The following is a 23,787-nucleotide window of genomic DNA, read 5'->3' as shown; positions in this document are numbered from 1 at the left end:
GTCAGTAAGCGCGTTTCTCTTCTCATGATTTTTACCATGGTTAAAATTAGATCGATCATGGTAATATTCCTTATGCAAAATACCTACCCGTCGCATAATCTTACACGAGAAAGGCGGCTTTATTTTGTCTTGCTCGGCCACATATCTGCCCTGGGTCGTAGATCGGACCCAAGCCGTAGAAGGCTGGATTTTGCGGGACGTAAATGTCCGTAAATTCTCAACTTTACTCCCCCTTTAAGGCCTTAATCCGCTTACGTCACCAGCAGACTTTACGCATCACGCAGAATTAACCCACATACGTTTCAGCCGAGTATCTTACTTAAGCGCATTCATTTTCTTATCCTATCGAGCGATAATTCTTTCCCGGATTCATCTCCGAAGGGTGATTTTAAACGCGGCTTCTCCATCCACAAAATATTGAATCTTATTTATTATGTATTAAATTTATACTGTTTTGTAAGACACAACTGATCTCGTTTTCTCGTTTCGAAGATTACGATAATAAAAAAATTTATGTGTTTAGCACAACGTTGCACTGAACCGATCAAGTTTCCTACGATCTAGTATAATATTGTACATTGAAATATGTATACCTCTATCGATATATACGACGAGACAACTCGTCATCAAAAATGTTCTGCCGAACGAGTGTTATCTTGAAGAAACTCCCCTAAAATTTCCAACAAGTGAGGGATCTGATCTGTCACGAGTATCTGATATCTGCTTCCCGCCATATCGTTACTTTTAAAGCGGAAATGCTAACTGGACGAAAAATGATATGCTGTTTCCTTTGATTAAAACGAACACATTTCCTATTTTTCTTGGTAATATTCGGAAATTAATTTATTCGATTTATGAATCTTGTAAAATGGTAATTTTTTAAAACCACGCTAATCGAAACATTTCTGAAATGTGACTCAAGTTTTCGTCGTCATATCGGGCGGATCGGGCCAACGTTACAAATTGCCAGCGGCATTAGGAGACCGTATTGTTATGCGTAATGACACGCAATAACGTCGCGCACTTAGGCATACATGAGCGACCTTGTCGCTCGCTACTTCAGCCAGCAAGACGTGATAATGGCGCTCTTAGGTGCACGGAGCAACGTCGCGTGTCGACGGCGCGGCGCACTGAATCGGTTGAACGCGTTGACGACGGCGTCTCGAGGAAAGAATTTACCGCTTCCTTCTGTGTGAACCGCGAATAGCAATAAGAACCTCGTGACGCTGTGGCGTCGCGTTATTATATATACGCGTTTTACGTTACGTACGACCGATTTTCACGGAAATCATTAATCGTGCGTCTCGGAAATTTTTATGTCGCGCCGTCGACGCCGAACGGTTATTTAGCGAAATCTCGATTATTGGTGCAAAATGCGCACATGAACCTCTCGAAGTTCAAGATTCGATCTCCCGTAAAATACGCAAGTCGCATTTTCCATATCGAGGCGATTGAATGAGTGAAGAAGCTTCTATAAATGCGCGAAATCCTTCACAAACGAAATGTAAAATTCGCGTTCAAAATTTATTCACAATAACTCGGATCTGAGTTCTTGAGGGGGGATTCAAAAGAAATATACATAACTGTATTTCCACGAAAGGAAAAAATTTGGAGTTAATTTAATCCATAGCAATTAATGAACGAGCCATTAATCTGCGATTCTTCTATGTACGAGTTTCTTGTATCTCTGTAGAATCTCAACCTCGGGTTACACGAATATTTTATGCTTCGACATACTGTGACAACGCGCATTCAAGATTATGTTGATATATCATCCGTTAACGTGACGCATACCTAGGATTACAGCGGGACATTCCGTTCCCAGACGAAAAACTGATCAGCTCAGGCGTGCTTTGTCGTAATCCAGCTTACATACGGCGTCGCCAGCGTTTGCCATGGCAATTTCGCAAATGCGCGCTCTCGCAATCATGTACGCGGCTTAGTAGAGAAGGCTAGAGAAAACCTTGGCGGAATAGTCTGCGGAGAGGTCGAGCCAGATAAAACCGGAGTGGAGCGCAGTTCTTAGCTACGAGCGAAGAATGCGATGGTCCGACCGGCGCGCACGGAAAGGTCAAATCCGCAGCGGCGCTACGTCCCTGGATACCGATCCGCGGAACGAAGCGTCAGCACGCTCCTTAACTCGACATAATCTGCCGTGTATCCGTATCGTGGAAAATCTCGTCATTCAGACGTAATCCTACAGGGCAAATATTCCCGCTTAATTTCTCCCACGTCTTCCAGCGCAGGAAAGGGGAAGGGGAGGGGGAGGAAAAGGGGCATCGGATCCGCGTACCAACGGATTTAGAGACGTTATCATCTCCACGGGCTGTGGACGCATTAAATATTTATCTGTCGCGAATATAGCGCATTTATCTCTTGCCGATGGCAATTCGGCGCGATTTCCAAGGAGAAAAACGCTCGACCGCTCCGCAGGATCTTTCCGCAGGGGGTGGATAGCGGTAGGGTCGGGTCTCGCCGGGAACGTACGAGCTACCTCGTCCCCGAGGAGCGTCGTCCGCGGAAAACGGTGCGTCAGCTCCGTGGATTCGTTGGCTTTACGAGGCGCCGTAGCCACAGAGTGTGTTTGCTCGTCGAAATCCGGCAGGACGCCCGGTTTACGGGTGACGTAAACGGGACCCCCGCCAGCGCAAACCGGCCGCCACGACGGTGGTTTATGGTCTGGTTATTCGGTTGACGGCATCCTCGCCACTTTGCAGGATTCACGCGAAACGGAGAATCTCACAGAGAAAAAGAGAGAGAGAGAGAGAGAGAGAGAGAGAGAGAGAGAGAGAGAGAGAGAGAAGGGGAGAAACAGAGACGCATAATAAGGTTTGTTCTCTCTGGTCTCCGGAGGTCGAGAATGGGTTGCGACCTCATCTCTCGAGCTCTCTCAACTCTCACGAGGACGAGGTGATCTCTCAGCGATGAACTGTGCACCCGTATGTCACATTGATTTCTTGAAATACAGCTCCCGTCCTCGCGGCGCGTCTCTTCCTACCGCACGCCTTGGGCGATAGGAAACCCTTCCCCTCCGGAATATAACGCAACCGCAGCTCAACCACAGACACGCTGCTAAATGATTTAGGACACGAGGACGCTCGACTTGTAGAATGAAAACGATTTCTCGTCGACGAACCATGTTCATGCACTGCGTTTTCGTATTTGTAAAGAGAGCGCGCGTGTAATAAGATCGCGCAATAATGTAATATACACGAATATACACGTATATTATACTGGCGCGTATACGCGCGTTTCGACATTTTCAAGTCTATCTCGCGATGAAAACGGTCGGTGGCCATAATTACGTTGAAATATAAAGCAGAATCCAATGAAATACCCGCATTTTAATTAACTGGTCACTTTGTAGAATTCAAGTAAAACTTGGCGCATTGAAAACGTACTATCTCCCGAGCAAATATTAAGTACATAACGATGGTCGGAATGTAACGAGCACTTCCTATGCTTCAATATACAATTATTTTTATCTCATTTCTCCGATAAAGTATATTCAAATTTTATTAGAATATAAAGATACGAAAAGGCAGCAGTAAAAATTGGATGAAAAAATAAAAATGCTTTTTCTTAATTATATCATGTATTAAAAGTTGACGAAAATTAAATGATATAAAACCTCTCATAGTTTTCTTCAAAAATATCCGCAGGAAAGAGATTTAATAGCGATTCAATCTACCTCTATATTATGGCTGTTATATCCGGCTATGACGCAATATTGATTCACAGCGCAATATCGAAACGAAATTTCAACATTTCTTGCAAACTCGATGTGAACCATTATAAATATATTGCAAGAACTAAAATATAGGAAAAAGAGAAAATTTCTTTTTTACAAATCGTAGAAATCGCGCGCGTTAACTTTGCGGCACGTTAGTCAAACGGAGAGAAGCATTATAATCAAAGCTAGAGATATCATAGCAATACGCAAACGCATATACATATACGCGCAAAAAGACTCAATCTTTCTCGAAAGCGTATAATCTCACTCGCCCCGCGAGGAAACCAAGACGTTCGACGCTGCGGAAAAATATCATTCTCCATCTAGCTAAACACACTCAATTTATAACTCTGCAAACAGGAACAAGCGTCCGTGAAACGAGTACGCTGAAACATGGCAGCAAATACTGGAAACTGCTCGAAACTTTGGAAACTTTCCTCTTTTGCTTCCTTAACGCGGGATTCTACTTCGCATCTTTGTCGAGTATCTTTGTCTCGTGAGCGAAGCTAGAATACCGACGACATTGTTCTCGAGCGAAGAAATTATCTGTGAGAGAGGGGAGGAGAGAGAGAGGAGAGAGAGGAGAGAGAGAGGAGAGAGAGGAGAGAGAGAGAGAGAAAGAGAGAGAGAGATAGATTTACAGATTAATGCTGAACTTTGCGATTAAAGATCAGGATAACAGTATGAATTGATATATAACAATGTTTTACTTTTCAAACCGCGTTGCATTGCCATTAGATTTTAATAAAGCTTAATGCTACTTGCTAATCACTTTGTCCTCGTTTCTAAGATTTACGTCAACTAAATTTGCTTTAAAAATGGTACGATTTTGTTCGCATTTAAAATTCGAAAAATTCAAAGAAATATATATATATATATATAATCACATAACGCTATTCAAGCATACCAATTAATGCGTCTTTCATATAAAATATATGAAAGCAATGGCGCGCGCATGTTGCAGTTGAGCGTAGCTTCCGTGTAAAATGTAATTTTCGATCGAGACCCTATCTCTACATGTCTACATAGTACTCGGTACTTTGAAGCAACGGGCATTGCGGAGATTCAACTTTGGCGCAACCTAAAGCACAATTCCGGCCCGCTCTTCTTGACGCATCAAAACAGAAACTGCGGCTATCCCTTGGCCCCGACGTTTCGGAAGCATCCAGCAACTTCCAACCGCCGCCGTGCACATGCAGCTCGCTTAAAGGACCGAACAATTCTGTGCTATCTCTCGCAGTCGACATTCGAGTTTCAAGTCAGTACCAGACCTGGCAAGATAAGCAAAATTTACGAAACTTACGTAACGGGGCAATAAGATTAACGGTAAGATGTTGCGATACTCGGCTACGTGATCAAGAATTCGATTCGAACTTGAGGAATGTTTAACGGACACGTGGATCAAAGTCCCATCATTTTATTGTTAGCTTGACGAAGTTGAGAGTCGATGTGTATGCTTGACTTATTTCCTATATCACAGATCTATATTAAATAATTACAAACAATTATCTTGTAATTGGATGATGGGCCACACCCACGGTTACTCGTAGCAATTTCATTATAATAGTAAACCGTCTCATCTATTAGCGATCCTTTCTAGCTATCCTTTGAGAGATGTTAGCTTCTATCAAGCTCGCAGGTCGTACCTTAACGAGACGAGGACTCGAAGAAAGAAAGCACAAAAAAGAGAAGAAATGGTAAAATGAAGAGGAAAAAGGCAGCTGCTTAATCAATATTTTATATCAACGGTGTTTTAACGAGTTTTAAATTTATAAAGCGCGCATTTAAAAAAAAATATCAGAGAATTATTTTTCCAACAGGAAGGAGCATTCCTGCGCTATAAACGAGATACATACCTATTTTAAAAGAAATTTACTTCTGAATATCCAAGATATCGAACTTGATTTCATAGTTTCATGCTTTAATCTCAAGATTTAGTTATTAAGATGTCATTTTCTACAGTAATTTAAAAACTTCTTTGTTGAAATGGGAAAAAGTAACTCGAAACAAAGTTAACATCCATCAGTTCACAGCTTAAGAAGGTAATGATGAAAACAAATTATTATTTAAGCTGAAAGTGAAGAAATACCGCAAGAAATTTTTAACATGATAACAAAGACAATGTCAGATGTGATAACGATAATCTCGATCTTCAAACGATGAGGGACTTGGTTTCACAATGATTTCTACAGCGAAAGTCTGGTGAATCATATAATCGGAAGAACTCATAGTTAGTCTTCATAGAAACGTGCTCGACACGGTCGCCCAGCTATGTCCGGCTCAAGTTACGTGTGAACATGGTATCTGATTGGGACAAAACCTATCCTTCGAATCTTTTATCAACTGACTGATCGGGCTGACCTGATTGCAACACCATCTTCGTTGTACGTGATGTCACACGAACATATTCTCAGTAGCCCACGTTGATCGCAAAAGTCGACCATCGTCGAATTCAACTAACCGCTCCCTCGATTTGGAGGCGAACTTCATGTGTTTAGGAGGTGGAGCAACTTTCGGGAAATCTGTCGTGAAACCTTTCAACGAAAACGAGTAGCGCTTGCACATAAGAGCGAATTTACAAATTACGATCAATCGCGTAGAGATTCCATTTTATCGTAAAAAAAATCAATTGTTATTAATTAAAATAAATCCATCAAGATTATTTTACGTTCATTCTTGTGTCGATAATAAAAAGCTATTTAGAATTTTTGTCACAAAATCTATAAAAATAATTTTATTTTAAGATTGTTGCAATTGTAAATTTTTTTCTTAAATTTTAATTATTTCCACAGACTTTATGACAAATACTTTTAGAACTTATCGTAAACTAAATACTCTCTCTTTATATTTTTCTTTCGACAGATATCAAAATAACAAATAACAAGATACACAGTCATTCTGATATTATTATTAATTCATCAAGTTTATCTCAAGGAACTATCTATACATTTTATGCCAAGCCCTTTTGCTAATATTTTATTTTCAAATATGATACGTGATAAAGAAAATGAGATTTTTTGCATGAATAAAAATGAAGTTTAGCCTTGCGGTCTGTTATATTTTTTTACGACCCGATCATTCGGCGAATTTTGCCTTCTCGTGAAACATAAACGAGATGTCCAGTCCCCAGCAGGACCTACTAGGAGCAGACGTGCCTCGCCGTAATTCAAGTGGATAAGAGGGAAGGCGGTCCCAACGCGTCCCGAGCTCCAAAGTCCACAAGGGCTCGGGTACACAGAAGATGCGAATGAGAAAGCCGTGTAAAAAGGATCCGAGGGATTAAGATGACAGGAACCGCGATGGGGGATGGCCAGCCATGAACGTGATTCGTGCCCGAGTCCACGGCGCGAGTATATTTCTTGCAAGGACCACCATCAGGTTACTTAACCCCGTCAGGATCGATCCCAGGATTGTCCCAAGAAGGTGGCTTCTTGGGACAAACTGTATGCCGGACGTGACGTCTGTTGCGCGAGGCCACTTTCACCGGGACCAATATCTGACCGCGGGTTCTCTCTAATTCTGAGAAACGAGATCTCATCGTGTGACACAGAAATCCAATTTATCTTTCGGCAAGCAAATGCGTATAGTGGCAAGCATTTGCGTTAAATTACGCTCTACTTTACACTGCTACCACAGACTTTTAAATATCGATATGCTATATAGAAAAACTTGTCTCGTATTGTCGCGGTTGTAGCACGTGGTATCGTGATTCGAATTGATAATTGATTTCGACGGGAGCGTAACTTTGTTTTTCGCTTGATAAATGGCAAGCGGGGCAATTGTTACCACCAATTTGCGAGTGCCTTTATCAGTAATCACTAGTGTCATTAAGTTCGCGCGATAAACGCTTCATCGAAACGTACATTTCCATGATCGCGGCAAAGGATCGGGCTTCGAAATCGGTTCCAATGAGCGCGAGTCGATAAGCCGACTCGTTCGCTTGACCAGCTCATGGCACCGACGAGAGACGGAGAGGAAGGACGAGAGAAAATGGGGAGAAAGCGAGGGTGGAATAGCTGCCGGCAATTATAACGTTGTACAGGGCCGAGCAGTAAATAATGGGTTCTGGGCTTGTCCGGTATTCAGCCAGAGCGTCAATCACCCTCAATCAGTTAGCGGGCCGGCTACGACCTAAATCAGAGAGTGCGAGGGGGATAGCCGAATGAGAACGCGGACGGGAGATCGAGATAGAAAGGATAACATAGAGGGCAACGGAGAGCCCCAAATCGTAGCCGGTGAGTGTCAGCTGATAGAGTAGGAATGACGAAGATGGAACGCGGGGAGACAGAGGGAGAAATATGGCTGAGGAGCAGGAGATGAAGTATATTGGTTGCAACCCGACCGACTAGGTTTATATGTGGAATATTCCGCGCGTAATTTACGAATGATGATATATAACCAAAGTCTATAGGTATATAATGATGCTACATAGAAAAATAAGTCGATAATGCGAAATTATTTTTTTTTTTTTACGTCATACATTATTCTCGAGAAAATCGACATTGAAAATTGGAAGACTGATCATGTCCTTTCTCTTTGTTCGTTCGTTTCGAATAAACTCGAACGAATGTCAAATTATGAATTAACCGATAAACTTGTACAATAATCTAATAACGCTTCAAGTTCTCTACAGATACGAAGAAACAGATTGTTGTAGCAACTTTCTTTAAAAATGACATATTGTAACTTAGGCTAGATTGCTTTAATATCTTTAAATGCATGAGAAAGGACCTCAGCAGCTTTTTAAGGTAACTTTACGTTTGGATTTCATCTCGCCGTCTCATTGGCAGATGTCCGCGTATTGTAGAACGCGCGATAAGGTCACCTCCGGTGATCGAGGACGCTGAAATTGAACTTTCGCTCACGCTGCATTGGACTACAAGTTATCATTAGAATCGCCTGTAACGTATCGAATCATATTGAACCGTCTGCCCCGGCCAACTGGCGCACAATTGGTCCACGAGGGGATTGGTTTATCATCTCGTCGACAATCGGGAAAGTTGGAACGTCAATCGGCAAAGTGCAAGCATAGGCACCGCGATACAACAGTAGTTGTTATCGGTTGCGCAGACTCGATTTCAGGGGCGGGGAAGAGAGATTGGGAAGCACATCGATGTACATTGGGCAGAAACTGTCTTTCGGAATTGACAGCGGCGAAATTCGCTTCCAAAACGGCGTGTTTCCGCCGCTGAAAATCAACTCCGATACGCGCGCACGGCGAAATTAATTCATCGTCCGTTCGTAGCGACGTGATTCACCACCGTGAATGGGCTTGGGGCGCCAATTTGGCTAATAGCGTAAAACGAACGTTCGCCGATTGTGAACTTTTCATTGTCGTTTATATAATCGCGTAATGTTTCAACGATAGCGATCTCGTTTATCCGTAGAACCAAGAACTATCGAACCCGTTGCATCCGACGTAAGAGATAAATAAATGCTTGCTAACCTACTTTCTGGACGCAGTTTCTTCGTCATCTCACCAATGCGGATAATTAGAGCCGAATCGACACCGAATCCTACCAACGCGTCCGTTCAACTCGCATTATTGATTTCCGTTACCGGTCTCCCCGTTACGTTTCGCTTGTCTGTTTTTATCGCGCGACTGGATCAAATAATCTTTTCTCCTCTATTTCTCTTCCGTTCCTCCGCTTTTCTTTCCGCGCAAGAACGCGCCGCGCCGGGCGGTGCGGCTGCCATTTTTTACATTTGCATGTAAATAAAGGCACGCGAATCCACGCGAATCCACGTCCACGCTCGCGTGTGTGTCGCGCGTGACGACATTTGACTAACCGTCGTCTTCGTTATATTGCGCGCGAGATAATCCCCCCCCCCCCCATTTTAATCTTTTAAACCGAAAAAAACCTCGTTCCGAGCCGCACGCGACAATGTGACATGCGTGCGATGAGCGTGCCTCTTTGTACGGCCCAATAAGTTTTTTTCCCTGCCATTCTCACAGTGTTTCGTGCCGTTTCTGGATTTACTTTGTGCAATAAATTTCCACAAGGTTTATACAAAATGTCACGTGCGCACGTTTTGACGTAAAGTGTGAGGGTGAGGCAACGCGACTTCCTCTCATAAATGCAGTCGTGCGCCGTGCACTCCGTAATTCTATAAATCACCTTGCTATAATAGGATGAAATTCAATGAACGCTGATAGGACGTAATTGTGTTTCGCTGCTCATCGAGGATGCGCATACATGGCATGGGACGGAGTATTCCAGTTATCGCGGCTTAGACGTTCTAGTTGTGCTACTATTGGACGCAATGGCTAACATACGTACTCCCATTTCGAGAGGAAACACACGCACTTTTGTTACATTGTCATTTCTCGAGTAACCTCTCTTCGACGTTCACCAACCGGATACATCCGTATATGAGAAGGCGAGGTGTAAAGACGTTTATATGTACCGTGCATATATGTATGTATGATTGTCACATTCGCGCGGTGTCATCGCTACGCGCGAACGCGGCATTCATTCTTTCTCTCCTCCCCCCCCCCCGGCTAACGACGCCTTCGTGAACGATAATTTACAATCGTCATAAACAACGTCTCCTCTAGCATCGCTCGGCGCATCCTCGTTATTACTACCATTGCCATTATCATTATTATTATTATTATAATTACACATATAATTAATCATCAATTTGGAATAATGAGTGTCGCGCAGTACGACGTTACGGCATTACGGCGTTACAATGGCCGCTGTGTCACCACGTAACGCCGTGTTTTTGTGACGTGCATGTAATTACGCTTTCATCCCGCGTTTAGCAACAGCAAATTTAATCCGACCGGGTATTCATGGCGACCGTGCACGAAGCTTCAGCGCGAAGAAATGACGCGGAAGGTGAAATTCGAGCGCGGCTGTAACGCAGATCGGATTGGAGGAACGCAATTTAAGTGAATTGGCCTGTGCTATCCTTTTCTTCCTCTCGCGTGCAAATAGGTCCTGATATACTAACACGACTTTCCGTTATATTGCCTGCCTAGCAAGTAATTTCGGTCCTTTAGACCTACGACAAGGCTTCAAGACTTTCAAAGGATGTTGCTAGAATAAAACGAAAGCGGAGGAGAGAAGGCGATGAGAGGCAGGTAAAGGAGGGATAAAGATTAGAGATGTTTTCGGAACAATTTACTGTGTGCTCATTACTTAACGTTGATCAAAGATCGTCGCCATAGTCGGAGAAAACTTGGCAAACAAAGGTAATTATAGTACCCGTCGTAAACTTCAACTCGTAGTAACATTCGGTTACTGGAATGTACATGTTCCGCGATATAGGTGGGCGGGTTTATTTAGCTGAAACGCGCGATGAGATAGTGCGCGGGAGAAGAAAATTAAAGGAAATACCGCTGGCGATCGCGCTCTCTATTCCCAGAACCGGAGGAGAAAAGAGGATGTTGAACGTATTCCGTGAGAAATTACGAAAAATAATCTCCAAAAATTATCATGAGAATGGCTCCGTGGTTACGCACGGAGATTCAGCCAAACAACAATGCCGTCTGGTCCTATCTGCATAACAATGTTTAGCTGTGAAAACAAAGCACCACGACATGCCAGGAAACGCCGTTAAAAAAGTGATGTATTAACGCGCCCATAGTTTTCGACGAGGTCGTCGAATTTAAACGCGAGGCCGCTGTTAATTGCTCGGGTCTCTAACAGAAGTCTGACTTTTGCAATGCCTACCACTTTCGAGTAAAATATCACGCGTTATTATTATTATTATTTTTTTTTGCAAAGTAATAAACATCGCTATTGCAAAGCGCTTTGAAGAGCATCACGCTGAAGCTAATAAAATTTCATCAATTAAGATTTCTAAACTGTGGAACTAATGCTATCGACACGCGTATTTAGACTCGCTTCAAAGTGATCTACCGTTCTCTCTGTAGGCTCGATAATTTCAGCCGAAACCTATAGGAGCTCGAAAAAACGTCAACGGGGTTGCACGAAAGTGCGTGATGCACTCACCGTAGCGTGCTCACGAGTAGTAACCCTAAATATTAACACGGGACTTGTGCGGGCGAACTGCGCCGCATTACCATCGCCACTGTGCGCCTGTACGGCTATTACCACAGAAATATTGAATTTTGTTATCGAGCCGAAATTATCGGGGCCGGCCTCGCGCGCCGCTAAGGACAAGCATTACCGGGGCCATAAAGAGTACTGGGGAACTCTTCAAAGGTCCGGTCGTCGAGAACAGACTGCGTGCACTAGTCGACGATTGTTGCGGATGAATTTCAAGCGAGATGAAAAGCAAGCGAAACACGGGCTTAGACTGCTTAGAGGCCACGTTATGCATTACGGCGCGGCGTTATGCATTACGCACAATCGTAGAGCCAAAAGAATTTACAGACTCGATGCGACACAGGCACGAAACGCAAACGCTTTCCTTCGAGCGCGATTATTTCGTCGCTACTCGTATAATCCAGCGTATAATGCACTCAGCGTATAATCCCGCGTCCCGCTGAAGGAAAACCTGGGTAGAAAGTAGAAATCGCCCGATTAGAATGGTCACGCGAATGCAAGCGAATGCCGCGATTAAATGTTTTCGTTAAGTATCGCTTCGGCAAGACAAATTCGCGTACTCGCTACAGGCTTAATTTCACACTCGCGTGTGCAAGTGCGCCGGGAAAACGGAACGAGAGCGAGTAGCGAAAATGGTATATCCTTTGAGCGAGTCGGTGAAGGTGTGTAATATGAGAAACAATCTCCCGAGAAGATTTCTCGACCGCGGAATAATCGCGCGGGCTCTTATCGAGGCGCGTGTCAAAGGAAAAGACGCGGTGCGATCGCATATTTCTCGAGTATCGTCATTGCAGTCCTTCGTCCTTCGTCCTTCGCCCTTCTCGAGTCTCCTTTGATTCGTCGAGGGTAGAAAGGCGCGTACCGAGTTTACGAACTTTTCCTCGCCCGGGTTTGCTCCAAGATGGGACGATTTTTCACTCGCGAGAGCAGAGGTGCGGCAACGTGGAAACGTCGACTATATTGATGATAGCGGGTTCGATTTCAGGCTCCGATAAGCCCCTGAAGAAAATCAAGCGACTAATTGTATGGAATGGAATCTCGCACGTCGAAAATACATTCCACGTGTTTGCCGCGAATAACACGTTATTACCGGAATGAATTGCGGAAACAATTCGCACGTCGGAACGAGCGCGCCAGCAAATCCTATCGCGAGTATTTATGGCGAAAGCCTCATGATTTCATCACGCGGTAATCGCACCGGAAAACGCGATAACCAAACAAAGTGCATTTTCCGCGTTTGTAATATTGTTTCTATCACTCAAATTCATCAAAAGTGGTTACAATCGTTAACCTCTCGCTAGTACTGTCAGCGGAAAATAAATTCTATGATGAATTGACGCGTAGCACGTCCGCGGAAATTTCGCTCTGTTGCCAAACTGTTGCCATTCAGATATTTTCAAATTGATTGTCAATAATTTAAATCTTTTTCACTTCTCATAACCCAATATATTCCCGTTTGAATATTTTTATTCATAATTCTCTAAACGGCTTCGTAGATAACGAAGGCAAACGGAAGTAATTAACGAAAGTGATAAAACGTTCCGCTTATAAGCTCAGATTATTGCATAACAAACTTGACCACGCTGTGCTCTCTCCCTAGAGAGATTTTGTTGCGTGTTTGTACAGCTAGAATTAAGTTTAATATTTTGACGAATTAATTATCCTTAGCCTTTCCACGCTCTGTAAAAACAAACGGTCGTGTATTATCTTATCGACATGCCGGCTATTAATAACATTACGCCCATTCATCTCGATATAACAATATTTGCGACGTCGACGCATACGCATATTTCACTATGCATGGGGGTGTATTTATACCAATTTCAAGTCAAAGAGGCGCGTTTTCGCTGTGGCCTGTCGCCGCTTTGTGAGAGAGGCAGAAAGTGCTCGGTCCGCAAAAAGTAATATTTACAATATAGAGTAATCAAGTTTTTTAGCTTTATTCGGCCGGTGCAAAAAATAAAAAATAAAATAAAATAAAAACGAAAACGAGATTACGAGACGCGGACGTAATTTCCGGTGGTTACATTTAAAATTTAGAGGCGCGTCGTCCTCGCCGAAGTCACCGCGGATTGTTCTCTTGCGATGTGTCTGCAGCGTAACCGTGTTCGTCAGGAGGCACGAGGCACGAGGCGCGCTTCCCCGGGCAGTCGCTATTCGTGTTCCCACGTCCGCGCCGGCTATCGTTGGCAAATGCCTCTCGTCGTCGCGCCTCGACCGGGCCTCGGCCTCGGTTTTGCCGAATATTTCCGGTTTCAACAAGCGCGCGGCGCGGCCGGCCGCCCGGCCGAATTTTAGTAGAAATAACGACACGTAATCAGACATATCGGGTTCGGGCAGTTGCGGCTGACGCTATCGTGATCGTGACGTACAGTACTACGTACATACTGCGTCGTACTGCTACGATCGCCGTATACGTTGACTCGCGTCACTTTGTTTCGCATTTCCGTCCCTCCTTTCACTGAAACTCCCCTCTTCGCGCGCGATAAATCATTATGGAAATAATGGAAATAGAACGGGTTAATAGAACATTAACCCGTTCGTAAAACGATTTCGTTATTGCTGCCTGCAATTTGAATTATCGCACGGCAGATGGAAGTCAGGTTGCACGCGTACAGATTAAATATATGAGTTAATCAATTATAAATTATATGAAAATAAAATGGGACAATGAGGAAGGAGATATGAGAGTACTTATTTATCGAAACCAATATTACGAAAAATGTGAGAAAGTGTGTCAAGACATTAAATTGTTCTTTTATACCTAAGGCTTTTATACCTAAAACATTTTTTATAGATTTGGAAACAGAACTTTTATAATTCTCCATTGATCCGTGTCTCGGCTGAAACCGCTGAAAGGAGGCGCGGGAAGTACCTACAGCGCGCGATCGTGCTTATTAAAAGTAATGGAGAATTTCTCGAGTTTTCGCACTTACCTTTCTGGAGTGTCTTATGTCATGCGGGATACAAGGCGAAGAATTTCCTGTCCTCCTGTTGAACGAAGCCACCACGTCGTTCTGCAACTCCATCTAAGGACAGCAATCAATTAACGTTAATGCATGATAATTTACGCAGAAAAAGGAAGAGGGAAGGGAGAGGGAAATGTCTTACCTCGTAAAGAAATTATTCTTGTCGGCTCACTCTCTTCGCTGCGAACCGCTCGCGAGCGCTACCGTTTCGACACCGTTAAACCGTTCAACTTTTTCGGAGCACTGATCCCGCTCGCGTTATCGCGACGTTTAAATCGTCACCGAGTCACACACCGCGTGCCGCTGCGATTTCGCGCACGATACCAGCCGAGCTTTTCTCGTCCAACTTGAACGCGAGCGATCTCGTCGCTCCCCCCTTCCCCCCTAACCCGGCCTTCAACCATCCCGTCGATCGGCACCCCGCATCCGACCCGCGCTACATGCTACATGTCGCTCTAAAGTTCTCCTCTCGACAACGGGAGTCCGACTACATCGGCCCTGATGCCCCTGATCTCGAGGAAGCGAGAATTCGGATCTCAAGATCGCGACGAATTCCTTCATCCGAGTGCCGTGGTGACGCGCCGTGGCGTCACGGGCGCGGGCGTCGCGGTACCGGAGCGGAGCAGCGGAGCCACGGCGCCGGAGTCACGACGTTACCGAATGTCCGTCGCTTTACACGAGCCCGCGCGTATTACTTGACGACGATTCTTACCCAACGCATCTTACTCGACGATAACGCAGCGACGATCCTTACACAAGCGCGCAACACTTTGATGATCTCACCGCGATCACCGGCATTACCGATTACCACGCGAAACGCGACACAAGCACCGCCATGACGTGACGTTACGTGACGCGCGCTCGACCAATCGCGCGCGGCGTAACATGAGGAGTAGCTGGAGTAGCGCGACAAGCGCGAGAAGCGCCTCGCGCTCTAAGTGCTTCGGCTAACGGCAGTAATGGCTTCGGCTTCGGCTTCGGCGTTTCGCGGCCATTCGCGGTATTCGCGCGGTCGCCGCCGGTCGCGGACGCGGACGTAGTGTAAAGTCGCTCGAGTGGCTCGTGTTTTTCGTGGTTTTGTTTTGCGGTTTGTTCGCGGCTGTGGCAGATCCCGGGACGGCAGACGGCGGATGGCGGACGGCGAACGGTATGTACACATTTTATTCGGTTGTTATTTACCCTTCGCGCGGGGACCGCGACGAGTCGTTCTACGCGGCGAGTGGCGAGAGGTAACATTGACGTGAAAAATACATGGAATATGGCGGCTCGACTAACTAACGTCTAACTGTCGTAAAAACCGACCGAAATGATTATCACCCGCGATAAAATGCTTTTCTCCTCTCCTTTCTGTCTCGCCTCGCCTCGCCTCATCCAACTCACGCAATTAACTGTTGTCTTTAAATGGCATTATTGCGCAATTGATCGCGTAATGGCTGTATCGAAGATTGCGCCAAACATGTCGAAGAAATAAAACCGAGATTGATTTCTAGGTTCACGGCTCGATATACAGTGCTGTCATTGCGCAATATTAATTCAATTTAGCTTTCACCGCCAAGAAAGAATGTGTCCTGACGTGTGTGATTTCTGTTGCAAACGCAATATACTGCATATTACCGATAAATGATACATTTAGATGCATTTATTTTTATGACTTTATACACATAATTTAACTGTTATATTCTCCACCATATTAAGTCTCACTAAATGTATAATTTACATTTACGACAGTTTTTTAAATGTACGAATCGGATAAAATTATAAATAAATATTTTCTTATATAGATTTTTAAAAAAACATAATGTTGACTCTTTGTACATTTCTTAAATAGAATTTTACTAACACGTTGTAAAGATACTGTGCACGAATAAATTTAAAATTCTTGAAAATATTACTAAATAAAGTAACGTTATTAAATGTGGATTAATATCGGATTAATATTATAAATAAATATATTTAAGTATAAATATATTTCTTTTTCAGTAGTATTTTACTAATATACCGTAAAGATACTGCACGAACAAATTTAAATTCTTGAAAGCATTACTAGATTTTGTTTTGCAAAATAAAAAGGTTTGCGCTGTCTTCTCGAGAAAGATGTACGGTTCTTCGACGCTTCGAGGATAACGCAATATTGTAGAGATTATCGCGATGAAGAATGATACGTACCAAAATTCACATCCAAAAATATCAACGACGATCAAATAAAATGCGAAAAATATTTAATTTGTTTTTTTTTTGTAATAGCAAATGTGGAAATCCATTTTAGCAGACTTAATCGCGTAAAAAAGTTTATAATAATGTAGGTATTTATATTTCGAGGATATCGATCAAAAATTATTTTACGTTTGTAGGAGAATTTTATCATTATTCTCGGGAATAAATATTTTAAATTAGTACGTTAATTTTACATAGCTAAGGATATATTAAGATTTTTACTATCGATAGCTGATTTCAAAAAGTAAAACTTTGAAACCAATGCTTTGATATTTGCCATAGTTTAACATCTTGCGAGTCAATTTAATTCTCGTAATATTACGTAGGTATTACTATGTATGTATTATTAATTATTACTATTTATCGCGCGACGAATATCGCATTTTATAATTACGTGGCGACGCTAATGAGATCACAAAACGCGACAAAATTAGATGCGCGATAATCCATTTGTCGAGATACGAAAACACGCAAATTAATATTGATCTGAGATATGAGAGCACATATATACGAAAGGAAACACGTACACGTACAGACGCATATACAGTATTCGGAATTTACAGTTACCTTATAACGTTTTATTTGATGTAATATTTCGTAGAAGAGGGTCTTGTCTTGTATATAGCACCGAGATCGTTAGGTATGCGACGCGTTGTTGACGTTGTTGTTTACGCCGGCCGCGCGGCTTTTCGGAAATATGACGTAGTGGGGGTAAGTAGGAATTTCATCACGATACTTACGGATGACGATTGTTTTTCTAACGGTCGGATTAGAATATATTTTCGCTCTCGCTCTTTCCGTCGACGTTAATACAATTTATTTCGGTAATTCCGCGATTTACTCGGTCAAATTATATCACGCATATAATGGTGAAGTAGGCGTCGGCGTTGTATATTTTTAAACATTTTTTATTACGGTTTTATTAGCCACACTAACTGAAAGTGCGAACGAGTGCGAACGATGGTCGAAATAGTTTTAAGGGCTTATAAAATTTAAAAAATTTTAAAAGATCAAAGATTTTTTTCCGTTTTTATTATATTAAAGTCATAAAAATGGAACCGATATAAATTAATATATTGTAAGTAAATAATAAAAAATTATAAAATTTACATCCACAACACTTTAAACGCTCTTTTCTCAAAACATTATTTTTCAAAGCGGTAGGCACACAATAACTCATCCGGTTTATGACTAATTTGAAATTTCAAAGCAATATTTTTAATATTTCGCATCAGCTCACAAAAGCTCGATTAAATTTTTTTTTTAAATTATAATGAAAAGAAAAAAAATTTTTCGGGAAAAAATAAAATCACGCCACGGGCACGGGTGTTCGCTCTCATTTCGGGGAGCTTACAACGAAACAACCCGGGAACGAATCGAAGGTGCATTAACGCGGGGCGAAAATCTGCAACGGAAAGTTCAAGGTTCTAGGGGAGTACTTATGCATAGATAAAAACACGTCGGCAGAATGACGGACGGAATTTGGTGGCGAAATGGTTCTCGCACGTTTTCTGCGGGAAGCTGACAATAAGTGTAAGACTACTTTGACAGATTTATTAAAACGGCGCAATATACACGCGTCCAGGTACGAACGTATAAACAAGGTTCTCATGAATATTGCAGCTGTTTATTACTATGTTAATGTAACGGCCTCAACGACTTGATAAAGACGAATGTAAAAGCACCGCGCAAATTTTAGATAATTTCACCGGTTGATCGCGATACACCGTGAATACGATTTTCGTAGAAACGCGGGGAATTAACATAGAGCTATAGGGGGGAAAGAGTTAAGGAAGAAAAAGAATTTTATTGCACGTACTCGTAAAACGGGTGCCATGCATTTATTCTCTTGCTATTTACCCTTTGCCCCAAGGGCATGCGTGTTATTTTCGTTATAAAAGACCGACCGCGAACGTGAGGGAAGCTGGAAGGTGGAAGGTGGAAGGAGGGGAAGAGAAAAGGAAGGAGAAGGGGGAATGAAGGAAGAACGTGTGCAAAGGAAGAAGAAGGGTAGATGGGCAGGAATCGCGTACGTATACAAGGAAAACGTGCGCGGGTAATAGTGGAGAGAAATATTAAAAAGCACTCAGCCGCTCTCGAAATTCATGTAATCTAGAAAACTGTAAAAGAGGGTCGTCCCGACGACTTTATCCCATGGGCGCGCCACGGTAAACAACGAGACGCGACGAGAATTATTGTGCTGCCTTCTCCCCTGCTCCTCTCCCACGTGTCACGAGGGCTGGAGGGGGGGGGGGTTAAAGACACCGGAGGATGGGTTAAAGACACGTCGCAAAATTAATGTGCCAATAAATATTTAGAGACGTATAATTTTCTTGTATATCTTCTACGCTATGCAAAAGCGGCGAGCCGTACGTTCATTACGTCGCTATTTACCCTTTGCTCGCCGGGCATTTATCATTTTTACGAAAGTATATCGTTAGCGGAGAGGCGCATGGGAGACGCGCGAGGGAGAAGGAAAAAAGAAAGGTCGTGGTGCATGAGACCGTGGATTAGGGCGGAATATTGAAAATAAATTTAACTCTACCCCGAAATTATTCGGCCTAAATATGAAACGACCGCATTTCCAATTATGCGCGACCGCAGAAAGCCAGATTCCTTAAACGGACGATCTTCCTTCTCTTTTTTCGTTCAATACCGCATCGCGAATAAAATCTATTAGCGTTTAAAAAAAGAAGATCGAACATCGTTCGCGAGCTCTCGATAGTCTGTACTCACAGTACTTACTGCGCGGCTGTTTATTTTAGCCGTCTATTTTTAAAGCAGTGGTTCTTTTCATTTTGACGTTTTTCAGATTATCAAAATGCTGTCGCTACACGGAAAGTACTTATTTTTTGTCTTCGATCGAAACATCGAAAATTACGTCGATATCGAGACGCGTCCGCGCTCTGAATTTTTTAAAAATCCACCGCAACGACTTGTACGTCTCGAGGGGACATGTACCTCTAGTTCAGTACCACTGGTTTAAAAAGTATATGTATCATTCCCGAGAAGATAATCGAAGCGGAACGCAACCGTACGGGAAAGAACGGGCCGATATGTGATGAAGCGAGAGGAAATAACAGTGAGGATGGAGAACGATAGTTTGAAGGGAAAGGTCGTGAACGAGGCAGGCGAGAGTCGAGCGAAATATTGGAAAGCCGGCTGCGCGGCAAGATAAAACGTTTCATAAAACAGACATCGATTCCGTATTACCCGGCGCCCACGTCGCCGCGTCGACGTGAATCGAGAGTCTTCGCCGAGGAGTGCTCCTCGAGAACGCCTGCCGAAGGATAAGGGAACGGTCCCGCCTGCACATAAAGGAAAGACGAAAGATACGCATTTCCTTATTGCATCTCTGGGCCGCGTATCCTCCATTCCTCCCGCTTTCGTCTCCGTCACTTCTTCTATTGCCTCCACTTCTCGGTCGCGCCGCATCCCGCATCGCGTCTCCCGCGTCCCTCCATTTTTCTAAACTTATACACGATACAAACACACTCGGTTCGTGCGCTCTCACATTTAGGATCGCATTATTCTACGAATTATTCTACGTTGTGAATATCAAGAGATATGATGTGATAATTAACGTCGCAGTGGTAGGTATACGAGACATAATTGTGGTACATTAAATCTGATCTTTGTCACGAGGAAATGTCCTTTTATTAAATATAATTACGACGTCATAATGTGTTGTTCGTTGTGACGAAGTAGTTTTACGACGATATAGATAGCAGTATTCTCTGCTAAATTGTGCATATGTGTGTGTGTGTGTGTGTGTGTGAAATTAATAATAATAATAACTTTCCTTCCGCACTGATCGCAAATTTCGTAACGTATATCGCCACTTTCGTTAATAAAATACGTAATTTCACCAGCAGGAAGCTTTTGACATTATATTTACGTCAAACGAGATCCGATATTGCGCCACCGGGAAATTTTACGTTCCCATTAACATATAGTTACTATATTACACGTGCATATAATTGCAGTTAATGTCAAACGGGAATCGCTGAACGCGCACTCGTAAAATCTCATTTCAGAATTATTGCGAATACAAAACGGCAAAAATCAACTGCGAATATTTCTCTTTATTCCCTCCCAGTTTCATCTCATTTTCATTGCTTTCTTTGATTTCCATTATTTCGCAAATTTATTTTGCGCACTATGTTGCTGTCATTATACTCCCTTCGCGAATCTTATTCTTATCGTCTTTATGTTCAATTTAAAAAGTTTTGCCGAGAGAGAGAGAGAGAGAGAGAGAGAGAGAGACATCGACTATCGAAACTTAATCAATCGCTCGTGTCGCGTATCAGCGTCTCTCAATTTCGCAAAATGCTCGCCTATATATATATATAGGTATATATATTTTGGACGAGTATTAAACCGTAATATAACGTAAATGCCGTAGATTATACCCCGAGCGGCGCGGTGTGATTATATTTTCCAATTATCCATTGTAATCAGCCGACGCGGTTCGATTTGATTCGATTCGATTCAATTCAATCGCGCGTATCGGTCCTTTTTCTTCAGCTAGTCTAGTATCTACGCGATATCGATGAAATGAGCGGTGTTCGTTCAAAATATCGGATAACACGGTTGCGATTTAATTGCGTTATCGCCGGCTACCTGCACGCCGCGCTCCATTCTCTGCACCGCGCACGATAATTATACCATCGATTTGAAATAATTATATTGGGCTCCTAAGCGGGTAATACTTCGATATATACTATCACGGTTCGCTGGGACGGTCAATGAATCGCAATGCATATTTTTTCCCCAGCGCCTCTTTCAACGCCTCTTTCAACTCCGCGCTGCGCGATCCCCATTGTCTGCCGTCGCTCGGTAGAATCTCCTTGCGTGAGGTTGGAATTTTATTGGTCGGAAATTGCGCGATCGTTTTCTATGTATCAGAATACCACCGATCGTGCTCTGAATTCTCGAAACCTCTGGTAATTGTCTTACAATCGCGCGAAAGAAAAAGAAATTCGAGTGTACAATGACGCTGTATTGGACTTAAAGAATAGAACACAAACGAAAGAAAATTAGACAAACTTTGTAAATTGAACAGGATCGATCTAGTATAAGAAAGATAACGTATTTAAGTTGTAAACGTAATTGTAAATCTAAATTAAGTATATAATAAATCAATCCTAATGTGAGAATTTGCTAAGAGAAAAATTGTTTGTATACAATATATGGAACATTTTGCACATTTTAGGATTAAGTTTTAAAGTTTTCAAAACATTTTTTTCTTGTTACAGAATTGACGCGCGAGAGAAGCCAGTGACGAAGGCGCAACACTCGTCAGACTCTGGGGTTTTCGGTCCACGCGCCTTTTTTCGAACGTCCTTTCCGAGCCCGGCGGTTCTGGTGATCGACGATATAAAGCGACACGACGCGGCAACCTACAGATGTAGAGTGGATTTCCGGAAGGGCCAGACGCGCAGCTTCCGGTATAACTTGACCGTGATCGGTGAGTCTAAGTACCGACTTCTAGAAAAATTTAATCCATTACATACTCTAAATATAGCGATTAACAATTTTTTTATAAACGTCGCTACAAGTGATATGCGTTATTAAATTTAAAAAGTCAGAGAAAGAGTAAATTATAAATCTATAATTTTTTATAAATTTACTTTAATCAATCAGTTTTATATGAATTTATTTTCCATTTTTATTTTTAAATTGTGATCACTCTGTATGACTCCCAATATTTTTAAATGCCGTGATTTCGTCAAACTTTTAATTTTAAATATATGCAATATAAAAACAAATATATCCGATTGAAAGTTTTTTTCAATCGGACACATGAGCATATTTGTTTCTTTAGGTATAAGATAACAGAGATAAATATAAACTCTTTAAATAACATTACGGAATATAATAACTTTAAATATGATATCTGGTATAAATTATGCCATCATATCGATCATAATAAATAATACGGCGCGCAATAGTAATAGTCGCAGCAACGACATTTACACGAAAAGCAAACCGTCCGCGTCGCTCCTCTTTCAATCAAAGGAAGATCGTAGCAAACTAATTTACCACGACTTTAAAGAGAAGCCTTAAGGTGCATTGTACGCTCTCGCGGACATTGGAAAAGCGAGAACCGGGGAAAGAGAGAAATAGCGGTTACATTTCGCTCGGGAAATCGATCAAGCTCGACACGCACGTCGCGTCGCACCGCGCCGCCGCCGCCGCTGCCGCTGCCGTTGCTGTTGCCGCCGTGAAGAAACGATTCGTGGCGATCAGATCGAACATGAAGGGTATAGGTGTACTATAGATCGCTATTTCGCGAGGGCACGGCACCGATCGATCTCTCGCTGCAGTCGCGAACTTGCGACCGGAGTCCGCGTTACTTTCTATGCGCGCCACTTATTCGAGCACACACTCACTCGTGTACGACCGTTTTATCACCGCGCGCCGCCTTTCGCAGAGCCTGACGCCGACGTCGAAGGGACATATAAACGTCCGATCAAGCAAATGCCGCGATCACTGAAAAATGCATGAACCAATCGCGGTCACGATTTCCTCCTGCACGCCTGCGGTTTTTCCGCCACGTGGATCGCATGATCCAAGTTTTCCCGATTCGTATCTGAGCGCATCGTTTCGAGCAGAAGCTCGCAAGTTCAGTCACGACACGAATCTCGATTCTTATACAAGTATAACATTCTCTGCATGTATTCTATGACGAAGACAGCGGCCCTAACTGCGCGACCGACATCCACGAAGAATTTCGCGATCACCATTACCGTCGTACATCGCGGTGATTTTGCTTCTGCTTACTTTCTCTCACGATTTGGAATAATATCCGGGTACCACGCTGCGCTTTCTTTACCCGGATACACGC

General features: G+C 43.0%; 1 protein-coding gene and 1 long non-coding RNA gene across 5 annotated transcripts in view; one reads left to right on the top strand and one right to left on the bottom strand.

Annotated features, from left to right (window-relative positions):
- The window catches only part of LOC139821683 (uncharacterized), a 119,976-nt gene extending 104,342 nt beyond the window's left edge, over positions 1-15,634 (bottom strand). Inside the window, exons 1-2 of the long non-coding RNA XR_011734314.1 lie at positions 14,866-15,634; positions 14,691-14,783 (exon numbers count right to left, since the gene is read on the bottom strand). This is a non-coding gene — a long non-coding RNA (uncharacterized lncRNA). The remainder of the gene's footprint in view (positions 1-14,690; positions 14,784-14,865) is intronic.
- Positions 1-23,787, top strand: part of LOC139821681 (kin of IRRE-like protein 1) — a 347,436-nt gene that overhangs the window by 237,896 nt on the left and 85,753 nt on the right. For 3 of the 4 annotated variants that reach the window (XM_071792913.1, XM_071792912.1, XM_071792916.1), the window contains exon 3: positions 22,196-22,407. In XM_071792913.1, the coding sequence (XP_071649014.1) occupies positions 22,196-22,407 (212 nt within the window). Of the gene's footprint in view, positions 1-15,699; positions 15,871-22,195; positions 22,408-23,787 lie in introns of those variants that run through there. The other variant, XM_071792915.1, reaches the window with a different exon arrangement.

This window comes from Temnothorax longispinosus, chromosome 11, assembly GCF_030848805.1.
Source record: "Temnothorax longispinosus isolate EJ_2023e chromosome 11, Tlon_JGU_v1, whole genome shotgun sequence".
NCBI lineage: Eukaryota > Metazoa > Arthropoda > Insecta > Hymenoptera > Formicidae > Temnothorax > Temnothorax longispinosus.
This window is presented reverse-complemented; position numbering and strand designations above follow the sequence as displayed.